This window comes from Podarcis pityusensis (genome assembly GCF_964106645.2).
Source record: "Podarcis pityusensis genome assembly, chromosome: 17".
Lineage (NCBI taxonomy): Eukaryota > Metazoa > Chordata > Lepidosauria > Squamata > Lacertidae > Podarcis > Podarcis pityusensis.
In genome coordinates this window covers 41,910,509-41,931,137 of record NC_138042.1, presented here as the reverse complement: position 1 = coordinate 41,931,137, position 20,629 = coordinate 41,910,509, and the positions used below count along the sequence as shown (strand labels likewise).

The following is a 20,629-nucleotide window of genomic DNA, read 5'->3' as shown; positions in this document are numbered from 1 at the left end:
TTAGGACTTGGCCCCGTCCAGTGAAGCTGGAGGTTGGACAAAATAAAATCCTTATTTACACAGTGCGTAGTAAATTTGCTCCCACAAGATGCAATAGTGGCTACCACCGTGGATGGCTTTAAAAGAGGAGTAGGCAAATCCATGCAGGATGGAACTATCCGTGGCTGCTGGCATGATGACTATGTTCTGCTTCCAGTGTTGGAGCCAGCAGGCTCCTGAATATCATTTACTGGGAATCCCACGTGGGGGTTCCCAGGTCTTGCTTGTGAGCTTCCTGTCTCATAGAAGCATCTGATTGGCCACCATGAGAACAGGATGTTGGACTAAATGTGCCTTTGGCCTGATCCAGTTGAGCAGTTCTTCTGCTTATAACTGCCCACATCCCTGGCCTTTGGCCATGTCAGATCTTGTTTCCGGATGCAGCATCTAGAGAGCAGCTTAACTCTCCGATTCAAACGTTATCCTATCAGTTTCCCTCAATGTTCTTGAGTTGCCCTGGAGTCGCCCTTTGGCTCACATCTACATTCTGTTTTCCTGCACCCTGTTTACAGAGCCATCAGTTCCCAAACTACCAGTTTGTACCCACTGGCGGAGGAAGGGGTGGGTGGTGTGTGCGGCCCACCCTGGGTGTCATCCCTGACCGGGGGGGTGACATCGCCGCCCTGCCCCCCTGGGACACTCACTGCTCGCCGCAGGCAGCACTCCTCGTGAGTAGCTAACCCTGCCCCCCCCCCAGTGCACAGCATGGGTGCCGGAGCAGCTAGCTCCGCCTCTGTTTGTACCCCCAGTTGAGGTAAAAGTCACTCTACTGCAAGAAAGGTCAGTCATATGCGTAGGTTATGACTTCCTCCTTCCACCCATCCCCTCTTAAATTTTAGTTCCAGCTAGGCAGCGTTTAGCCTTCGTCAGCCAGAAGAAAAGGATGCAGTGGTACCTCGGGTTACAAACGCTTCAGGTTACAGACGCTTCAGGTTACAGACTCCGCTAACCCAGAAATAGTACCTCGGGTTAAGAACTTAATTCGTTCTGGAGGTCCGTTCTTAACCTGAAACTTCTTAACCTGAAGCACCACTTTAGCTAATGGGGCCTCCTGCTGTCGCTGCGCCGCCGGAGCACGGTTTCTGTTCTCATCCTGAAGCAAAGTTCTTAACCTGAAGCACTATTTCTGGGTTAGCGGAGTCTGTAACCTGAAGCATATGTAACCTGAAGCGTCTGTAACCCGAGGTACCACTGTATTCTGGCTATTCTCTGTGTTGTAAGAAACAGGGTCTGAAGCGAAGCAATACCACTCAGCCCTACGCTGTCTATTATCATTGCTATGACTACTGCTATTATTACTGTTGTTGTTATTTATTAATGCATACTGTCCTTCCTCTGAAGATCACTGGGCAGTTCACAACATTAAAACTGCAAAATGAAAACACAAAATACATAATAAAAGAAAAACCAAAATGAACCAATAACCTCCCTTCCACAAACTCATTTAAAAGGATATACATACAGTGGTACCTCGGGTTACAGATGCTTCAGGTTACAGATGCTTCAGCTTACAAACTCCGCTAAGCCAGAAATAGTACCTCGGGTTAAGAACTTTGCTTCAGGATGAGAACAGAAATCGTGCTCCGGCGGCGCAGCGACAGCAGGAGGCCCCATTAGCTAAAGTGGTGCTTCAGGTTAAGAACAGTTTCAGGTTAAAAACGGACCTTGAGAACGAATTAAGTTCTTAACCCAAGGTGCCACTGTAATTCCCTCCCACCATGTTTTGCAATAGAAGACTACTCAACAGCCCCTCAACAGAGAGCAAATTCCATTCATTAGCTATAGATACCATTTCCAAGACGTTTAATGCACCTCACAGCAGAACCATACGGCAAGTGCTCAAGAATACAGACAATCCGAAAGAGCCCGGTGCCACTGCAGCTCAACAATCTGTGGGAAGTGTTCCAACATCACACTTCAGTCTCATGCATGCACTTCCAAGTGCGCCATGCTGGTGCTGGTGCAATCCACGTGTCGACACACAAGTAATGAGCACCATTATGATCAGCCATGAGTGACCATATGGTGACGTCTTTGAGAGTCCAAACTCTTTCTCTAGAGTTCTGGGGTCTGCGTAGGAGCCAGAGGGGCTCGTCTTTCTGCAGAGGCCTGGCGATTACTCCTCAGGAGGCTTCCAGAAGCTGCAGGACAAAAAGCATATTGTCATTCTCGTTAGAACTTTTTATCCACATTGTTATGCGTTTGTGGGTTCCAGAGTTTATGGGTGCAATGCACCCATAATTTGTGGATCTAGTAAATGTTGGTGTTTAATCAGTGCTTGGAGTATTGAAATGGGCTGCCAGATGCTGGATTGAGCCAAACCTGTGCTCAGGAAATTGCCTGGGAGAACCATCAAGGAGATACAGTGGTACCTCGGTTTTTGAACGTCTCTGTTGACAAACATTTTGGTTTATGAATGCTGTAAACACAGAAGTAAATTCTTCGGTTTTTGAACAAGCCTCAGAAGTCGAACATGCCACGTGGCTTCCACTATGTGCAAGATCCGGAGGCCTAGCTGTCAGCTGTTGAGTCTTCGGTTTTCAAACGTTTCAAAACTAGGACCCTCGTACCTACGGGACCGCCTCTCCTGGTCTGCCCCGCGGAGGACCTTAAGGTCCATAAATAACAACACTTTGTCAGGTCCTAATTTGCAACTTCTTGAACTGGCTTTGAAAGCTTATGCTGAACCTACATATCTAGCAGGTATAACATCCAGGCAGGCCTGAGGCTCAAACCTCACATTTGAAGCTGCTTGGATCGGGGCCACTTGCCAGGGACAGTGCTGAGGAGGGCTGCACTGAGAAGGAATGGTGGGAGCCTCCCCCTCCCCCTGTATCTTCCCAAGAGCAGGAGGACAGTATAGATTTGGAATAGTGGTTTGCAGAGGGGCACAGTTCAGAAGGCAGAAGCTGGGAAGTACTGGATGGGGAACAGCTAGCAGAAGAAACATTAGAAGAGAGAGAGTTAACAGATTCACAGTTTCTGGACAGCATTCACCCCCCTTCTCCAAGGACATGGAGAGCTCAGAAAGTGTTAGAACTGAAAACGCAGAAGTGACAAGCTCAGGTTACAAGACGTAGGAGTGGCGTAGATTAATAGGGACGAAGGGGGAGGAGTTACCCTTAATTGGGAGCACCACCATTTCTAGGAGACGCGCTCTTTGTTCTCTCACTGTGATTATTAAAGATTCTAACTGGTAAGATGCTCCTTTCGTTTGATCTTTTGTTACTGCCATGGGGGAGGAAGCCAATTCCCCAAAGCCTGACACTACTTCATGCTGTAAGGAGGACTCAGACTAGCCTTTGGGAGTCTAGATGTGCGTCCTTCACATCCTGCAAGGAAAACCAGCACAATGGTGTGCACAGCATGCTGGACACATCAAACACCACCTCCCAGCACACACAGTTGTGTTTCTTCCTAACGTCACAAAGAGTACTTACTTACACAGGGTGATGTGTGCCCATGTTAGAAGTGCCCTCACTTCATATATTCCCCTTCGCTCAAATAGTCCATAAAGGACCCTGTCAACTCAGCAAAATCTTCCAATACAAGACTGGTAGAATCCTCACCAGACAGGTCACTGTCAGGCCGAGGTCTCCTGAGATGGGCAGGAGGGGCAGGAGGAGACACAGTGCAAGGGGCCGCAGGAGCTGTCTGGACAAAGGTGGGCAAAAGGCCCGAGGGTGCTGCTGGACCCTCGCTTTCCTCTGGTTCTTTCTCCAGCTCCATGTCAGAAGAGGCAGGTCCCAGGACGTGGTAGAGGCTGGGAAGGCGGATGTCAAACCGCAAGCCGAATTTAGCAAAAAGCTTCTCATTCAGGGCATACAGTTTCTCTGAGATGTCAAAGCCAAGGAGGACTGAGAAGAGGCGGGCAATATAGCGCTCTTTGGCCAGGAGCAAGTAGAGATCCTTCCTTTGCCAAGTGATGAAGCTACAGTCAGTCTCTGCTGTCAGCGTTACCTGCAGAGGGAAGGAGAGAGGAGAGGTGGCTACATCAGACCTTTTTATCGAGTGTAAAAAAAAGTCCCCACGCTGTCCGAACTTCTGCTGCAATACTGTCCCTGTTAAGTTGTGGGCGAACATATCAGACGACACAGCAATTCTTCAAACAGCTCTTGTTTATTCACAGGCCAAAACAGAACGGAGCTGAAGGGTTCAGCCAGCCTGCTTATATAGAGCTCCACTACAACGCAACTGTAACCACTTTCTGTAACTATCCAATCACTGAACGTCACTTTCAATCCCTTATTTGCATATGTGGACCTGAGTGAAAACTATCTACAGTATCCCCCTGCTGGCCCAGGGTGAGAACTTCAGTATGTAACACCCCCCAGTGCAAAAAATGTATGAGGGCTCCAGATTAATGAGAGGGTGTTTATATTGCTTTTGAATTCAAATGTTTTTGGAAAGGAGATTTTACAATAAATATGCCTAGAAAAGTTTGTACTGTACTGTAGGAGTGTTTTTTACTATAAAACGCCTTAGTACCTGAAAGATAACCTCTTCTCAGATGTATCTACCTGTGCCCCATGATTATCAGCTGAGGCTCTCCTTCAAGTATCCTCACAATCAGATATATGGGAGATGTTGACACAGAAGAGGACCTTTTTAACAGTGACACACAAATGCAGACTACTGTGGAATGTTCTTCTCAAAGAGGCTTACCTGTCATCAACCATAATGTATTTTTGGTGCCAGGTGAAGTTCTTTTTCTTTTCAGAGTCTTCAAAAATTACTTAAAATTATGAAATAGTGGACATTAACATTTTAATCTCTGAATCTCACCGTGATTTTAGGAGGTGTTTTGACATCACAAAGATGCTCTCTGCCGCTCTGCAAATAGCTACACAACAAATCCTAAAATCCATAATCATATGTTCTAGCAGAGTTCATACATACAAGTGTCAACCACAGCTTAATAATATGTGGCTGAACTGTATGTACAAACTCTGCTCGGACATAATTTCTTACAGTTTTTAGGATTTTTGTTAGACGTTTTCTTAGATTTGCAATGATAGGTTGTTTAATTTGTTTATTGCCAAGAGAAGTTTGGTGAGGAGGCCTCCGATAAATGTAATGAATAACATTTGCCTCCACTGTGTGCGTTATGCTTGCACAGATGTAAATAAAGCAAATATCACAAACCACCGTATGGTGCCAATTCTCTCTGACACCCAACACCGTTCCTGTATTTTATCTGAAATCATTTAAATGAGAGCTGCTTCTTTTGTTTTTACAGGTTTGGGGAAATGTAAAACTCTGGCAAGAGAGAAAAGATGTGTGTTTCCCCAGACTTTTGAAATGTACACAGGATTTCATTCACTGGAGTGGGTAAATGAGACGTTGGCACGGGCAAGATGGAAGAGCTCAGCCACGTTCTCCTGGAGGCCTCCCTGGGTCCAGGAATCTCCTTGGCCAAGACCCAAGGAATGGTGGCTTGGGAAGTAGAACATGGAGAGGCGACACGCCATGTCCTTGAGTCTGATATTTAATGCTGCTGCCAAGCAAGCAGTTGCTTCAGCCTCCTCACTGAGGGGAGCCAGAATAGGATCGCTTTCCTAAGGGAGCTCTGAAAGACTGCAGGGGATGAGAAACCCATTTTCCAGGCAGCATTTTCCAGCCCATTAGAAAACTTGGTCAGCTTATAGTGAAGTCATAATGTTATTCCAATGAAATAAAAATCAATTTTTGCTGTTTTCTACAAGAAACGCAGTCAAACCTAATAGGGGAAAAGGATTGGCTTCTAAGGGAAGCAAGAGGAACGCTGCTGTGCTTGTTTCCTTGATACAGCCTCAGGCTTTAAAAATAATCTGATGCTTCAAGGAAATTTCAGCCAGTTTACGAGCTTCAGGGCAAAATTAGAGATGTGACATTTTTGGTTTAAAAAAGAAAAAGAAAAAGAAAATTGAGGAAATATAATGTATGTCACATTTTTAGTTTAGGCAGCAACAAAACAGTACAGAACGTACAAAAGAAGTACGGTATGATGTCTGCGATGTTCAGCCCATGAATTTGGAAAATGGCAAGCATCAAAGAACATTGCAGCCTATGCATTCACAGACAGCTAAGACTTGAAGCATCCTGGAAAGGGCCCAAATTTGCCACCTCCTTTCTTCCTAAATCTCTGTCCCATATCTTATCTACATCCCCCCTTCACTTTTGTAGCACAGCTATTCCATGAAGACGTTCGCCTCAGAGGCAGCTGCTGGGCACTCCATACAGGAATGGATATTTGAGATTTTTCCACAGCCTGTCACCGTGCGTTCTATTTTAAAGTTCCCTGCAGGCCATCACCGTCCCACTGAGTATAGGGAACAGTCCATTTATCAGCCCAGACGACAAAACTCTTACCGTGTCACGGATCCTGACTCTGAATTCTTAAAAGGACCTCAGACCCAGGGAAGCACCATTCATTCCAAACATTGTGCAGGAATTGTACTTGGGCGATTTGGGGAGGGCTTACTGAGTGTTTTAAAAGAATTTTTTGATAGAGCAATCTTATGGCGTCTGGAGTTGTCCAGTGTTAAAAATACTGTGACATGGATGTCCCATAATAATGAAGACGTTAACCCCAAAGTCCGCTTTCCTCTGGAATGTCATGGCCATTTCAAACGTCTACAGCTGGTCTCAAGAGAATTTAAAGGCAAGCTGCACCCAGGAGACCTCAGCTTTGAATCCCAACCCTTGGGCTTTGGGGATCCAGTTGCTTTGGAGATCCAAACAGCTATTTTAAGCATCCCCAGTTTGGATTTTCACCTTTCTTTTGTTTAACGGCAGATCTCCATAGATCACCACAGACACTGCTTTTGAAAGTCTCCTCGCTTTCAAAGTACAGTTGTACCTCGGCTCCTGAACGCATTGGGAGGCGAACGTTCCAGCTCCCGAAAGATCGAAAACCAGAAGCGAATATTCCGGTTTTTGAATGTTCTTTTGGAAGCTGAATGTCTGACGGGGCTTCGGCGGCTTCCGATTGGCTGAAGGAGCTTCCTGCAGCTAATCAGAAGCCGCGCTTCGGTTTCCAAACATTTTGGAAGTCGAACGGATTTCCGGAACGGATTCTGTTCGACTTCCGAGGTATGATTTGTATGCAGCTTGCTATGTGGCATCAGTGGGGTAGAGGTAGGATTACTCAGAAACATAAGCCCAAAGATTTATTGAGTGCATGGAATGACTAGAGCAGTTCTTTGTACCCCAGCCTCTACCACACCCTCCCATCAGATGTCAAGGAAATAAACAACTACAGTGGTACCTCTAGATGTGAACGGGATTCGTTCCGGAGCCCCGTTCGCATCTAGAAGCAAACGTAACCCGTGTCCACACATCTGCGCGTGCGCGGGTCATGTTTTGGTGCTTCTGCGCATGCGCGTGACGTCATTTTGAGCATCTGCGCATGCACAAGAGGCGAAACCCAGAAGTAACGCGCTCCGTTACTTCCGGGTTGCCACAACTCGAACGCATTCAACCCGAGGTATGACTGTACAGTCAAACCTTGGCTCCCGAACGGGTCCGTTTTCGAACGATTCAGCTCCCAAATGCCAAAAACCTGGAAGTAAATGCTCCGGTTTTCAAACATTTCTTGGAAGCTGAACACCCAATGTGGCTTCTGCTGAGTGCAGGAAGATCTTGCAACCAATCAAAAGCCGTAATTCAGTTGTCGGAATGTTTTGGAAGCCTGGAATGGGCTTTCAGGATGGATTACGTTTGACAACCGAGGTTTGACTGTATCTGACTTCTAGAAGACATCTGAAGGCAGCCCAGTATAGGGAAGTTTTTAATGTTTGATGTCTCACTGTGTTGTAATTTGTTGGAAGTTGCCCAGAGTGACTGGGGGAACCCAGTCAGATGGGTGGCACATAAATAAGTTGTTGTTCTTGTTGTGATATGATTCTGACCCAGAAAGTAAACAGACAAAAAACACCACACACACAACACACAATCTCAAAAACCCCCAAAGATGCAATTGTGTTCTGTGAGGTTACCTGAAATGTTCCCTCTTCCGAAGGGGGCAGTGATTCCCACTCCGGGGAATCCAGGAATTGATATGGGAAGACATAATGCAGAAATTGTCCGTCCTGGCTTACTCTAACCCTAATTGGGGCAGGGGGGAGGAAAAAGACATATTTTAAAGCAGATTATTTTTAAAAAAATTCTTCCCAAAGGTTATACAGTGCATTATAATACCTGCCCCCACCCCAAGGTGGATCTCCACAGAAATTACTCTTACGCCACTGACCTCGCATCTGACAGTAGGGGCACAGGGAAAATGGTCTGGCAGGTATATGTGGGAACAGGTAAGTGGTCCTCATGCAGTTGTGCAAACATTTTTTTAAAAATATGTATTATTGCATTCACATCCCACCTTTGCATTAAGGCAGTCAAGGCACTTTATAATATAAAATATTAACCTATCCTAACAAATGCATACCCTCCAACATTTCTCCGATGGAAATTTGGACGTCCTGGTACAAAATATTAGCGGGCCAACTTCAGGAGCTGGTAGGCATTTGGTTCCAGGCCTGATTTTCTCTCATGCCTTCCCAGAGAGCACACACGTCTTAAATAGCTCCGGAGTGGGTGGGTGGGGTGAGGGGACCCCAACATGTCTCTCAGGGTTGTAAAAGCAGAAAGAGATGGGAAAGAGCTTCAAAAGAACCACTCCAAATGGAGTGAATGGTTTTCGACATGAGTTGCGCAGCAAAATATCACTTGATAAAGGTAGGAACCGAAATTTCTGCATAAAACCCAAAAAGAAAAGGCCAAAACAACCCCAGGAAGGCAGGATACATGCTTATTATAAGCAGCACATGTGTACAGCACAGGATAGACAGCGATAGCACCAATTGTGGATAATTTGCATCAGGGAACAGGCAGAGTAGCTCAAGTTCCGCTTAGGCAATTGCATCATCATCATCATCATCATTTAATACAGTATCATCTATGCATATGACATTTTACAAGATTAAAGGCTGCATTGAGAACTGTGTGATAATGGCAATTATTATTCTATATTACAGTGGTACCTCGGGTTAAGAACTTAATTCGTTCCAGAGGTCCGTTCTTAACCTGAAACTGTTCTTAACCTCAGGTACCACTTTAGCTAATGGGGTCTCCTGCTACCCACAATTTCTGTTCTCATCCTGAAGCAAAGTTCTTAACCCGAGATAATATTTCTGGGTTAGTGGAGTCTTTAACCTGAAGCATCTGTAACCCGAGGTACCACTGTATTCTATATTTATACACCGCCTTTCCCCCCTGATGGGACAGTATGGTCTTTGGTGCAAAAACTGGCCACCGACTCTTCATTTCTGATTATCTAAGGAAGTTTCAGGCTCTATACCAGGAAACATGTCTCTGTTTTGTTTTTCTGTTGTTGGGGGCTTTTGATGGAACACGCAAGCAGGAAGAGAAGGGAACTATAGCTCAGTGGCCAATACAGATTGTAAATCCCCTTCCCACCCTTTGTGCAGCCATCTCCTTTCCCTTACATTTTATGTGCCCCAAACCTAATTCCTCCAGGTTGTGACAAAACAGTCTCCAAATTCTGCATCACGGCATAAACTAAAACAAGCCAACAAATCAAGCAAACTAGGTAAAACCTGGCCCACGGTAGAAATATTTTTCTTTTTTAATGTAAAATTCCAGATCCCTTGAGTGTGGAACCCTTCAGACTTAACCAACTTATGACAGAAAAGAATGGAATAGATACAACCCAATTACGGTAACTGTTCCCCATCATACAAACAAACCCTGAACCAACCTTCAGCTGCCACATTTAAAGCTTGTATTTTTTTGTAACCCTTTGAGAAGCTGAAGCATCCTTGTTGTTTGCCAGGTGCTTTATCTGCTTTGTCAGGTAACCTTACCTGAAAACAAGGATTCACTTGCAAGGAGCCAAGACCTTAATTTTACAGTACACCTGTCTCCCTAAATGCTGAGGGCCAAATTACACGACTGTGGGCCATGTGCAACTTTAGCTCAACAGTCCTGCAAAGCATCCTCAGGAGGAGACCATTTGCAACAGAAAAGCATTGTCGGTGGGATCCTTAAGCCCTCACCCTCCTTCCCCTTTTCCCATGGATAGCCATGTTTAGAAGGTAAAAAAAAAAAGCCTAAATCTGTAAGAAGGTAAAGCTGGGCTGGACAACTTCAGCAGACAAGCTGGGACTTCAGACCCTCCAAGTGCTCCTATTTTCCAGGGACAGTCTTGGATTTACAGAAGACATCCCGGTTTCTGATTTGATGCCGGAATGTCCCGGTTTTCCTTAGAATGTCCCTATTTCCATCGGAGAAATGTTGGAAAATATAGAGTTATGTGACCCCCGAGCCAAGGAGATAAGTAACTATACAACCTTTAGAAGACATCTGAAGGCAGGCCTGCATAGGGAAGTTTTTTAATGTTTACTTTTTTACTGTGATTTTATATATGTTGGAAGCTGCCCAGAGTGCCTGGGGCAACCCAGTCAGATGAGCAGGGTATCAATAATAATATTATTATTACTTTGGAATAGGACGTCCCTATTTTCATTGGATAAATGTTGGAGGGTATGGGATGGAATGCTTCTTCATACATACACACCAAAGGAGCCCTCCATAAAGAAAACTAGATGCCAGAGAGGAAAGTTCTAACCTAGTCTTCTCAATGGCATACAAGGTCTTTTTGGATAAAATGACAAGAAGGGGGTATTCCATCACATGAGTTGAGTCCTCAAATGCAGAGTAAAGTGATACAGCCAAGACACAGGTTTTACCACCTATGTGAGAACTCGGAGAATGGGTTGGTTTATTTTTCATGCCACTCCATCTATTTTTCAAAAGCACCAGTTGGATCAGTTTTCTAATGCCAAGAAAAAATATTGTCAGGGGAAGGTGAGGCCTACCTGCCAGACAACAAGAATGACAGACGATCAATTGAGGTCTTGCCCTCCACAGCATAGTTCTGGTCTTTGGCTAGTGGCAAAACCTGTTCCTCACAACACTTGACGATTTCTTTGTAGACCTGAGGTGGCACTTGCAGAGGCTGGCACAGTTGCTTGTAGAGCATGTCAAATTCTTCAGGGAAGGCGTGTTGACGGAGTTGGTAAACTAGGTGAGCCAACTGAAGCAGACAGATCAGAACTAAGAGCATGTTCCAGATGAAGATGTCCAGTCCACAAGCATCTAGCCAGCCCCAGAGCGCAGCGCACAAGAAACCAGCGGTGAAGAAGCCAAAGATGAAGATGGAGCCAACCGTTCCACTTCCTCCCATGAATCCCAGGAGGAGGAAGAAGCCAGCGAGGTGATAGATCGCTCCTTCCATATACTGCTTCCATCCCTCACATAAAATTGGGTAGAAAACAATCCGATCCAAGAGGGTGCTGTTTGTACTCATTTTCCTTGTCTCCTAACCTCTGCACCAATATGTCTTGAAAAATTATACTGAAGAACTTGTAAAACCAGTTCCTAGAACTGGAGCTGAACAGTAGCTATGTCTTAGAGCAGCCGTTCTCAGCCTGTGGGTCCCCAGAACATTTTCAAAATTATTAATGTGTTTGCACCAAACACCCCCAGCAACCCCTTCCCACAAAGTGGAAGACCAAATGTGGTTTGCTGGAGTCCAGTCTCATACCAATCAGCTGCACCAACTTGCAAAAGCACCAGAAATTCAATCTGGAAGGAAGCGACACCTTTCAGTTTGAGAACTCCCTGGAAGAAGAGCTGGGAAGAGTTGCCTGCGGCTTGCTCCCTTGCCGGCCGTGTGAGAAAATGAAAATAGACCCAGTGAAAGAGCAGCAGCCAGGGCAAAAGGGGCGGGGAAGGGAGCAGCAGAGGGTACTTGTGTTTAATTTGGAATGTATAGCACCCGGCCGTGGAAAGAAGAGTGACCCCAAATAGATAACCATGTTTGGAATTGAAATCCAAGAAGCAGAGGCTGAGAGGCGAAGAGAGGCCAGCCAGGCGATGGCCACTTAACATAACCAGAGAACGAGATTACACAGAGTATTGTCTGTGTAGATGCTTTCAGTCTGTTCCCAGGGCTTGCTTGGCAGAACAAATCCCCTCTCATATCACAAGGCGGGGGGAGGAATTTCCTCTATCATGAACTGCAAGCCACAGAAAACAAGATAAGGTAGGATTTTAGGAAGGGGGGGGTGTTGGCTGTAGACCACAGTATCCATAGGAAGTGGTGACAGCTGGGATTTTAAAAATTAGACAGAAGCTGTGGATCAGAGTCTGGTCAAACAAGCTGCAATATTTCGAGGCTGCAAATTTTATAAATGATTCAGACAGAAGACTGGAGTGGTCAACGAAGGAAGTTTGCTTGACCTTTAACAGTGATATGTCAAAAGAACAGCTCCTTTGCGGTCTCATTTCTTGCTTGGCGTTCCCCAGAACTGCTTCCTTCCAGTGCTGGAATGCTTTGATTCCTATTTTTCAGCCACTAGGACACAACAGACGCAGTGGAGTGGACTTTCCACTTTTAAAATTATGCTACCGATCTTAAAGCCACGCTGTGCTGGGTCTGACTGCAGAGAAAGAGAGCACAGCAGAGCTTTCCAAATTTGTGTCATGACATTTTAATGTGTCGGCTTTAGTGTGTAGCTGTGTCACGTCAATGCTCCCGGCGCTCCTCCTGGGGCTGGAAATGGGTTATTTTAACCTCCCTTTTGCTAGGAAAACTGAATTACTGTGTCACGAACTGAAGCACGTCTAAAAAGTCTATCAGCGACGTGAAAAGTTTCAAAAGCTCTGGAGTACTGGGGGTCTGAGGGGGACAAGTATCCCTGTCTTTCTCAGTGAGATAGGAAGACAGCTGAGCTGCTATCACAAAGCAATGTCAGACAAGCCTTACCTTTCATTATCAATATACTGGTAGTTTTTCTGAGCAGATTTATGTGTAAATACTGCATTGGGTAGGGAGGGGGGAAACGGAAAGAGATGAAAATTATTCCATTAAAAATGGATTAAAATATAGTCTTTTCCCTTTCTTTCAAAATAGAGTGATCCCCAAGAAAACAGAAGCTGGCCGTCCTACAATAAGGCATTTTCATTTATGATTTTATGTGAAGTGGAAAGAACTATCAGACAACAAGGAACCCAGGATTAAGATGGTATTCAGACTTCAAATCACCCTGTAAAACCCGCAGAGTTAAACTGATCTCACACTTCTGAGCAGATAACAGTGTGGTATACTTCACATTTTTCTTGGCTTCCTTGAAAACAAGTGGCAGTATGCAAGGATTGGAGTTTTAAGAGTTTGAAATGCAAAACAATGTCCTAAAGAAATTATGGTTGGTGCACACCTTAAAGATAATCGTTTTGTGTCACTGAATACAAAATATCAGGTTGACCCTTTCATCAAGAGGGACAAAAGACACCTCACACACTGTAAGATAACATGTCCTTGCAGATTTAAGTTATCCAAAGTAAGTTTTGGGTGCAAAGATCTCAGTATTCTCAGAACATCTGAAGTGTGTTTAATCTTGCCTGGCCTCCTTGGGAACAGGTACGCAGGGCCCAATTCAAAGTGCTGGTGCTGACCAATGAAGCCTTCCATGACTCAAGACCTGAAGGACAAACCTCTTCCCACATGAACCGACCCAGAACCTGCACCTGTCACCCGAGTCCCTTCTCTGTGTCCCCCTCCCTGAGAGATTTGGAGGGTGACAGGAGAACAGGCTTTTTCTATGGTGGCTCTCTCTCGAGGCTCGCCTGGCGCCATCATTAAATGTCTTTAGGCTCCAGGCAAACATTTGTCCTTATCCAAGCCTTCAGCCATTAAATATTCTTGTTTAGTCATTTAGTCGTGTCCGCCTCTTCGTGACCCCCTGGACCAGAGCACGCCAGACACTCCTGTCTTCCACTGCCTCCCGCAGTTTGGTCAAACTCATGCTGGTAGCTTCGAGAACACTGTCCCACCATCTCGTCCTCTGTCGTCCCCTTCTCCTTGGGCCCTCCATCTTTCCCAACATCAGGGTCTTTTCCAGGGAGTCTTCTCTTCTCATGAGGTGGCCAAAGTCTTGGAGCCTCAGCTTCAGGATCTGTCCTTCCAGGGAGCACTCAGGGCTGATTTCCTTCAGAATGGAGAGGTGTGATCTTCTTGCAGTCTATAGGACTCTCAAGAGTCTCCTCCAGCACCAAAATAAATATAAGATTGTCCTAATAATTTATTCTAATTTCAGAATTTAGGATTTCCATACATAAGGCCTTTGTGTGAGAGTTAGAAATTCTAATCTATTATCAGACTTCAAGGAAAAATACTAGTGGAAAATACAGAAAATGTATCAGAATGCAGAAGTCAACTGTTGTATCCAGTGCTTTTTTCCTGGGGGGACACAGGGCTATGCATACCCCTAAACATTTTGTGAATCTTTGTACTTTTGTCCATTTACTGTATTTATTGTTCCCAATCTGAACTATAAAATGGTGATTTTCTTGAGTGAAAATGAGAGTACCCCTAAACATTTTTTAGTAAAAAACAACACTGGTTGTATCCATGGTGGCTTTTTCTGAGCAAAAATTAAGTTTTCCTCTTGCAAGTTGGGTACCAGATTTTTAGCGAACCCCCCCTACTGATTTTTAACGCCCAGGCACCACCCCCAAAGCTGTTCCTGAGGGACCCTCTAGATATAATAGGACATGACAAGGACACTGCAAAGGGGAGGTGGTGAAAGACCAATAAAAATCTGGCGCCTCAACTTGTAGGAGCACATTTTGCTCAAGCAACACTGCCAGTGGATGCGATTCCACAGAAAACTGAACTCCATCATGCAGCTGCTCTCAGGTAAGGAGAAAAACAAGGGTTACACTGAGCTAATTCTGATTCCGTAATATTGAGTAGACTAGTATTCCCTGAAATTTACAAGAACTGGAATGTCTTCAAGTGTCTTTTTTCTGTTTTACATGCATCAGAGTCTGAAGGTGACAGAGGCAGCTTTCATTTTATTTATTTATTAACAAAATAATTCCATCCACAAACTTGACACAGGCCAGGACCTGCCCTGCGCTTCAATATAAGGTCACTTGGAAAGCTTTGCATCTTACCCTGAAAGCCCTGACAGAAAGATTAAATACAAATCTAACAAATAAAAGAAAACCAACCAACCAGCCCAGCTTCACCACCCAACTACGCAGTTGACATTTGTGCAGCTTCGCTATGGATTTACTACAGCAGCCCCTTCTCAAGAGAGGTAAGTTACACAATGCTGGAACCCATGAATTATATTTTGCACACACAAAGTATTATTATGTCCATCTACCCAGCTGGGTAGCCATGCAGCCTACACACAGCAAATCTACAAATTGATTTTGACCTCTGCTGAAAAAGGAGCTTGGCAGATTGCAATGGAAACTTGCGTACGTGCACGCATACTTGCCCAATCCAACAGCATCTCTGAATTCAGCCAACTTTGTTTTTATTGATTTAGCATATTGAATTCCAGTGCATACATGGGAGGGTGGTGACACAGTTTCCCAGATACAACTGCATCATACAGGAGCCAGTTTTGTTGTGCTCAAACGTTTATTCAGGAGAATCTCTCATATCATCCCTTAGGCAGGATCCAGCCATGGAAGAAGACTGTAACTCAACACACTCCTCTGATTTTAGAATCCATCGTATTTTTTCCCAATAAATTCATCTTCTGATAAATAAACACCCGTGTTCAAGCAGCCATGAAGAGTAAAGTCCCCAAACTAATATTTCAACAGCAAATCACCTAGAGGGAGAAGGGAGAAAAGGTCCAATAAGAAGCAGTTTTAGCTATATATCTCATCTATTAGCAATGATGTTCCTCTAAAACTTATGTTGGGAAGTTAATGAAAGCAATGCCTGCAAGTAAAACATACCAAGGATTAATTTATGCCTTATTTGTAGTTATTTTACGTCTACCATCATCACCACTATCTGCCACCACAGAACTGGCGGTTTTACTTAACCACAGTGACTTTGAAGACTTACTGGACTTGGAAGGTTAACACAATGGACCATATACTTCAAACTTTCGACGGAATGTTTGTACCCAAAGAATCCCTAGCAGAAGCCTATCCAAGGAAGGAGAGTCTGCAACTTGTTCCAGTGCTAAATTTCTCTTACATTTAACAAAATCTACCTCCTGGCTTGTTACAAATCTAAAAGCATCAGTCACCCAATGCTTGCTTTTGTCAGGCATACAAAGTAGACACATTGACATTTTTGCCCAACGATTTTTAAGGTGTTTGGTAAAGTATATTCAGAGTACTTATGAAAGGCTCTCTCATCATGTTTTGATGTTCAAACAATACACTATAAAAGGAAGTTTATTTACTCTAAACTTCCTGTTTTAAATTCTTTACAAGCCTAAATCTGCAGGGGCATGTTTACTATGTTAAAAGGTATTATCATGGTAATGACCCCTTGTTTGTTTTATTATTACATTCATATACCACATTCAAGTGGGACGCAGGTGGCGCTGTGGGTTAAAATACAGAGCCTCTTGGGCTTGCCGATCAGAAGGTCAACGGTTCGAATCCCCACGACAGGGTGAGCTGCCAACCTAGCAGTTCGAAAGCACGTCAAAGTGCAAGTAGTTAAATAGGTACCGCTCCGGCGGGAAGGTGAACGGCATTTCCGTGCGCTGCTCTGGTTCGCCAGAAGCGGCTTAGTCATGCTGGCCACATGACCCGGAAGCTGTACGCCGGCTCCCTCGGCCAGTAAAGCGAGATGAGCGCCGCAACCCCAGAGTCGGCCACGACTGGACCTAATGGTCGGGGGTCCCTTTACCTTTACCTTACCACATTCAAAGAGCTCAAAAGTGGCACAGACACTTCTCCCCCTCTCCATTTTATCCTCACAACAGCCTTGTGAGGTAGGCTGGGCTGAGAAAAAGTGACTGGCCCAAAGTCACCCAGCGGGCTTCATGGTTCAGCATGGATCTGAACCCTCGTCTTCGAGGTCCAACACCCCAGCCACAACTCCAGCCTGGCCTCTCACCATTATGATCATTCTCCGGAGAAACCTCACGGTTTCAGTGTAGTATTCAAACACTGCATTTAGTTTAATGCCATTATACTATTATTATTATTATTATTATTATTACTACTTATAATAATAATACCCCACCCATCTGGCTGGGTTTCCCCAGCCACTCTAGGCAGCTCACAACAGAAATAAATAATAATAATAATAATAATAAGCAAAAAAAACCCCAAGACATTAAAAACTTCCCCAAACAGGGCTGCCTCCAGATGTCTTCTAAAAGTCAGATAGTTGTTTATTTCCTTGACATCTGATGGGAGGGTTTTCCACAGAGTGGGAGCCACTACTGAGAAGGCCCTCTGCCTGGTTCCCTGTAACCTCACTTCTCGCAGGGAGGGAACCGCCAGAAGGCCCTCGGAGCTGGACCTCACAGTCTGGGCTGAACAATGGGGGTGGAGACGCTCCTTCAGGTATACTGGACCCTGTGTCATTGCCAGTAGTCAGAGCAACTTGTTTTTGGTTCATTTAATTGTATATATTATCATAATTCATTCCTGAATGTAGTATATATTATCTTTTCCTGAACCCTGAATAGCACGGCAGACAAAACAGTATTTATATGGCATTTCTACATCGACAATATTACATTTTGTTACAGAGTTGCTCCAGAGAAGTGGGAAGTTATATTCATGATCTTTTTAATGTTTTTACACAATGGACATATGGCCCTGTTAGAAAATGTGGGGATAGAGGACAGCAATGAAAATGGTAGCTGAGCACTCCTGCTGCAGTGGCAGAACAGAGTTCTGAGACTCTATAAAAACTTTAAAATAAAAAAGCAGTACCACAGTATATTACAAAATTTAAAGGGGGAGTAGACCTACAGAGGTGTTGTAGATATCACAAGCTCTAACCAACTGATGTCCCTGACGTCACACAACAATCTCCATCTTCCACACAACAGTCACAAATGCAGTGGTAATGCTTGCTGGGAAAGAACTGCAAATCCACACACCACGGCTGAATTAAGTAGGTCGAGTTCTGGAGAGTTGCAATTTCCCCCCCGGGTTAAACTGCTGTAGCAGTGTTACCTTGACAGCTAAGGTAAAGGACCCCTGACCATTAGGTCCAGTCGTGACCAACTCTGGGGTTGCAGCGCTCATCTCGCTTTATTGGCCGAGGGAGCCGGCGTACAGCTTCCGGGTCATGTGGCCAGCAGGACTAAGCCGCTTCTGGTGAACCAGAGCAGCGCACGGAAACGCCGTTTACCTTCCCGCCAGAGTGGTACCTCTTTATCTACTTGCACTTTAACGTGCTTTCGAACTGCTAGGTTGGCAGGAGCAGGGACCGAGCAACGGGAGCTCACTCCGTCGTGGGGATTCGAACCGCCGACCTTCTGATCAGCAAGCCCTAGGCTCTGTGGTTTAACCCACAGCGCCACCCGCGTCCCTCACCTTGACAGCTACCAGCATGCATTTCCCCTGAAAAATGGTACCATTGCAAGAGGACATCCATTTACCTTCCAAACATTCAGATGTGTGCTTCATCTTGTTCATATCTTAAAACCCAAGGCTCTCATGCACTCCTTGTGGGCCTCAATAAGAGCACCACAGTGTTCTTCTCCTTTTTCGATGATGCTGCAAGACAAAATTTCCCAATTAAGCAATTTCACAAATTAGGGAGTTGACTTGATCAGCGCTGAGGAAGACTAGCCTGGAATTGACGGCACTCTTTGGTACAAATGTCCAACTGTCCTCCACCCGCGTTTGCAGATTATGCTTCCTTCCTCCAAAGGAATGAATGGTTGCAATTTGCATCCCATTCAGATCACCTTTCTGGGAAGGCTACAGGAAAGCTGCATGTTGTTGGTTAAAAAGAATCATGTAAACTGTCTTTTTTGTTTTACAAAATGCAGTGGCTGATGTTTTGATGTGAAGAGAGGAGAACAGGGGTCAAAGAGGCTTCCTAACCCTTTTCCCAGAGGTGTTTTTCCACTGAAGCACTATCACTAGCTACTCAGAAAGCATGGAAATATAAGGGGTGGGAAATCCCTGTATGGGACAGCTACATATTCCTGCATTGCAGGGGGTTGGAGTGGATCAGAGCTTTCCAAACTGTGTATCAACTGCAGCATGTAGGTTTTGTCAGTTTGCATTTCTTAGCGCAGAAAGTATTGATCTGATGTGTAGAGATCTTTCCTATCCTACTTATTTCAAGAGGGTTCTGGAAGCTTCTGTGTGTGAAAGAAACAAGCAGAAGGTTCATGACTGGATTATTCCTTCCGAGAAGCTGAGTACAGATGGCTTAAAGTGGTTCTGTTCTCTCTTCTGTCAAGGCCATGCTGACTATAAAAGGAGGGCCAGAAGGAGCCCGGGTTTCATTTTCTCTATCTGTTTTCCTTCTGGTGTGTTGTTCTGTACATAGTACAGTGGTACCTCGGGTTAAGTACTTAATTTGTTCCGGAGGTCCATACTTAACCTGAAACTGTTCTTAACCTGAAGCACCACTTTAGCTAATGGGGCCTCTATTTCTGTTCTCATCCTGAAGCAAAATTCTTAACCTGAGGTACTATTTCTGGGTTAGTGGAGTATGTAACCTGAAGCGTCTGTAACCTGAGGTGCCACTGCATGTGTTAAGGTTTAGACTCGTTACAAGTTATTTGTAAGTTATCTGTAAGTGAAGTCTGTTGCAACTGGATTTCCTATGAGCAGTGCCAATCGTCAATGGATTTGTGGCCATTATGCTCGTGAAATATTAATTACCTCGTCTATTTTTTAGGAAACCTTCAACGTGTCTTAAGTTTTTACTCCGCTAACTCTACACTGGAATCTCTTCTGGGGAATTTCAATGACAAGTTTGACCTCCGCTTTGCTAGCAAAACCGAATGACCGTGTCGTGAAAAGACGCGTGTCTCGAGAAGTGTCTCGCCCACGTGGGAAGTTTGGAGAGCTCTGTCCCCTCGGGGTCCCTCCCGACTCCGCGACTCTCACCCCAAGGCGCTCCCGCCCCTGGCCAGGCCAGCCACGAGGAAAGGAGGCCGGGACGGGGGGCCGCCAGTTCCCGCCGGGGCTCCGCTTCCTCCTTCCGCTCAGAGGCCTTGGGGGGGGGAGGAGGAGGAGGAGGAGGAGGAGGGGGAGGAGGGCTCCCGGTCTCCCCGTCGCCCCCGAGGCAGGCGGGCGCGGATGCTCGAGGCACCGGCCTGAGTCTTCCAAGGGCCCCCCTGAAGCCCGCCCGCCCCCCGCCCGTTCCGGCCCCCGTCACCCACCAGGCGTCGCGCGCCCGCTTGGTCTCCGGGCAGGCGCAGCAGGGCTTGAGGGCGGGCGGAGGCTTCTGCTCGGCCGCCGCGGGGGACGCGAGACCCGGGGAGGAGTCGCGGGGGGCCACGGTCGACATGGCTGCCGGTCGCGCAGGCGCAGAAAGACGCCCGCCCGCCCGCCCCGGCGCCGGATGTCCGTCTCCCCACTCACTTCGGCCGCCTCTTCCGCCACACTTGGCTCGCCATTGGACGCCGAGCGAGGGGGAGGATGTCGGTGGGAGTGCGCCTGCGCGCGCGCCGCAGAGCGGACAAAGACAGTCCCGAAAGGCTAGAGGTGGGAGGACGTGGCTTCCAGAAGTGCGCGAGGGTTTATTGCAGCAAAATAAAAGAAAATCAAAATA

General features: G+C 45.8%; 2 protein-coding genes across 4 annotated transcripts; both read right to left on the bottom strand.

The window, feature by feature from the left end:
- Positions 1-1,825: 1,825 nt before the first annotated feature.
- POPDC2 (popeye domain cAMP effector 2) lies at positions 1,826-11,758 on the bottom strand. Of its 3 annotated transcripts, none has more exons than XM_080987220.1 (4): positions 10,917-11,758; positions 8,019-8,127; positions 3,484-3,999; positions 1,826-2,180 (listed from the first exon to the last, which is right to left on the bottom strand). In XM_080987220.1, the coding sequence occupies exons 1-3, from the start codon at positions 11,405-11,407 to the stop codon at positions 3,517-3,519; spliced, it is 1,083 nt and encodes a 360-aa protein (XP_080843346.1). In that variant the 5' UTR covers positions 11,408-11,758; the 3' UTR covers positions 1,826-2,180; positions 3,484-3,516. The 3 variants fall into 3 exon arrangements, with proteins under 3 accessions (XP_080843346.1, XP_080843345.1, XP_080843347.1); XM_080987219.1 differs by having other exon boundaries at positions 3,480-3,999; positions 10,917-11,757; XM_080987221.1 differs by having other exon boundaries at positions 3,609-3,999; positions 10,917-11,756.
- A 3,652-nt stretch (positions 11,759-15,410) lies between these two features.
- On the bottom strand, positions 15,411-20,398 carry COX17 (cytochrome c oxidase copper chaperone COX17). Its single transcript, XM_080987279.1, has 3 exons — positions 20,238-20,398; positions 18,492-18,609; positions 15,411-15,734 (listed from the first exon to the last, which is right to left on the bottom strand). The coding sequence occupies exons 1-2, from the start codon at positions 20,363-20,365 to the stop codon at positions 18,525-18,527; spliced, it is 213 nt and encodes a 70-aa protein (XP_080843405.1). The 5' UTR covers positions 20,366-20,398; the 3' UTR covers positions 15,411-15,734; positions 18,492-18,524.
- Positions 20,399-20,629: the final 231 nt, after the last annotated feature.

Coding starts and splice junctions, on each gene's coding strand:
- COX17 (XM_080987279.1), bottom strand. CDS start 20,365: ATGTCGACCGTGGCCCCCCGCGACTCCTCCCCGGGTCTCGCGTCCCCC. Junction 18,610..20,237: donor AAGCGGGCGCGCGACGCCTG/GTGGGTGACGGG, acceptor TTTGTCTTGCAG/CATCATCGAAAAAGGAGAAG.
- POPDC2 (XM_080987220.1), bottom strand. CDS start 11,407: ATGAGTACAAACAGCACCCTCTTGGATCGGATTGTTTTCTACCCAATT. Junction 8,128..10,916: donor TCATTCTTGTTGTCTGGCAG/GTAGGCCTCACC, acceptor TGCCCCAATTAG/GGTTAGAGTAAGCCAGGACG. Junction 4,000..8,018: donor CGGAAGAGGGAACATTTCAG/GTAACCTCACAG, acceptor TTCCCTCTGCAG/GTAACGCTGACAGCAGAGAC.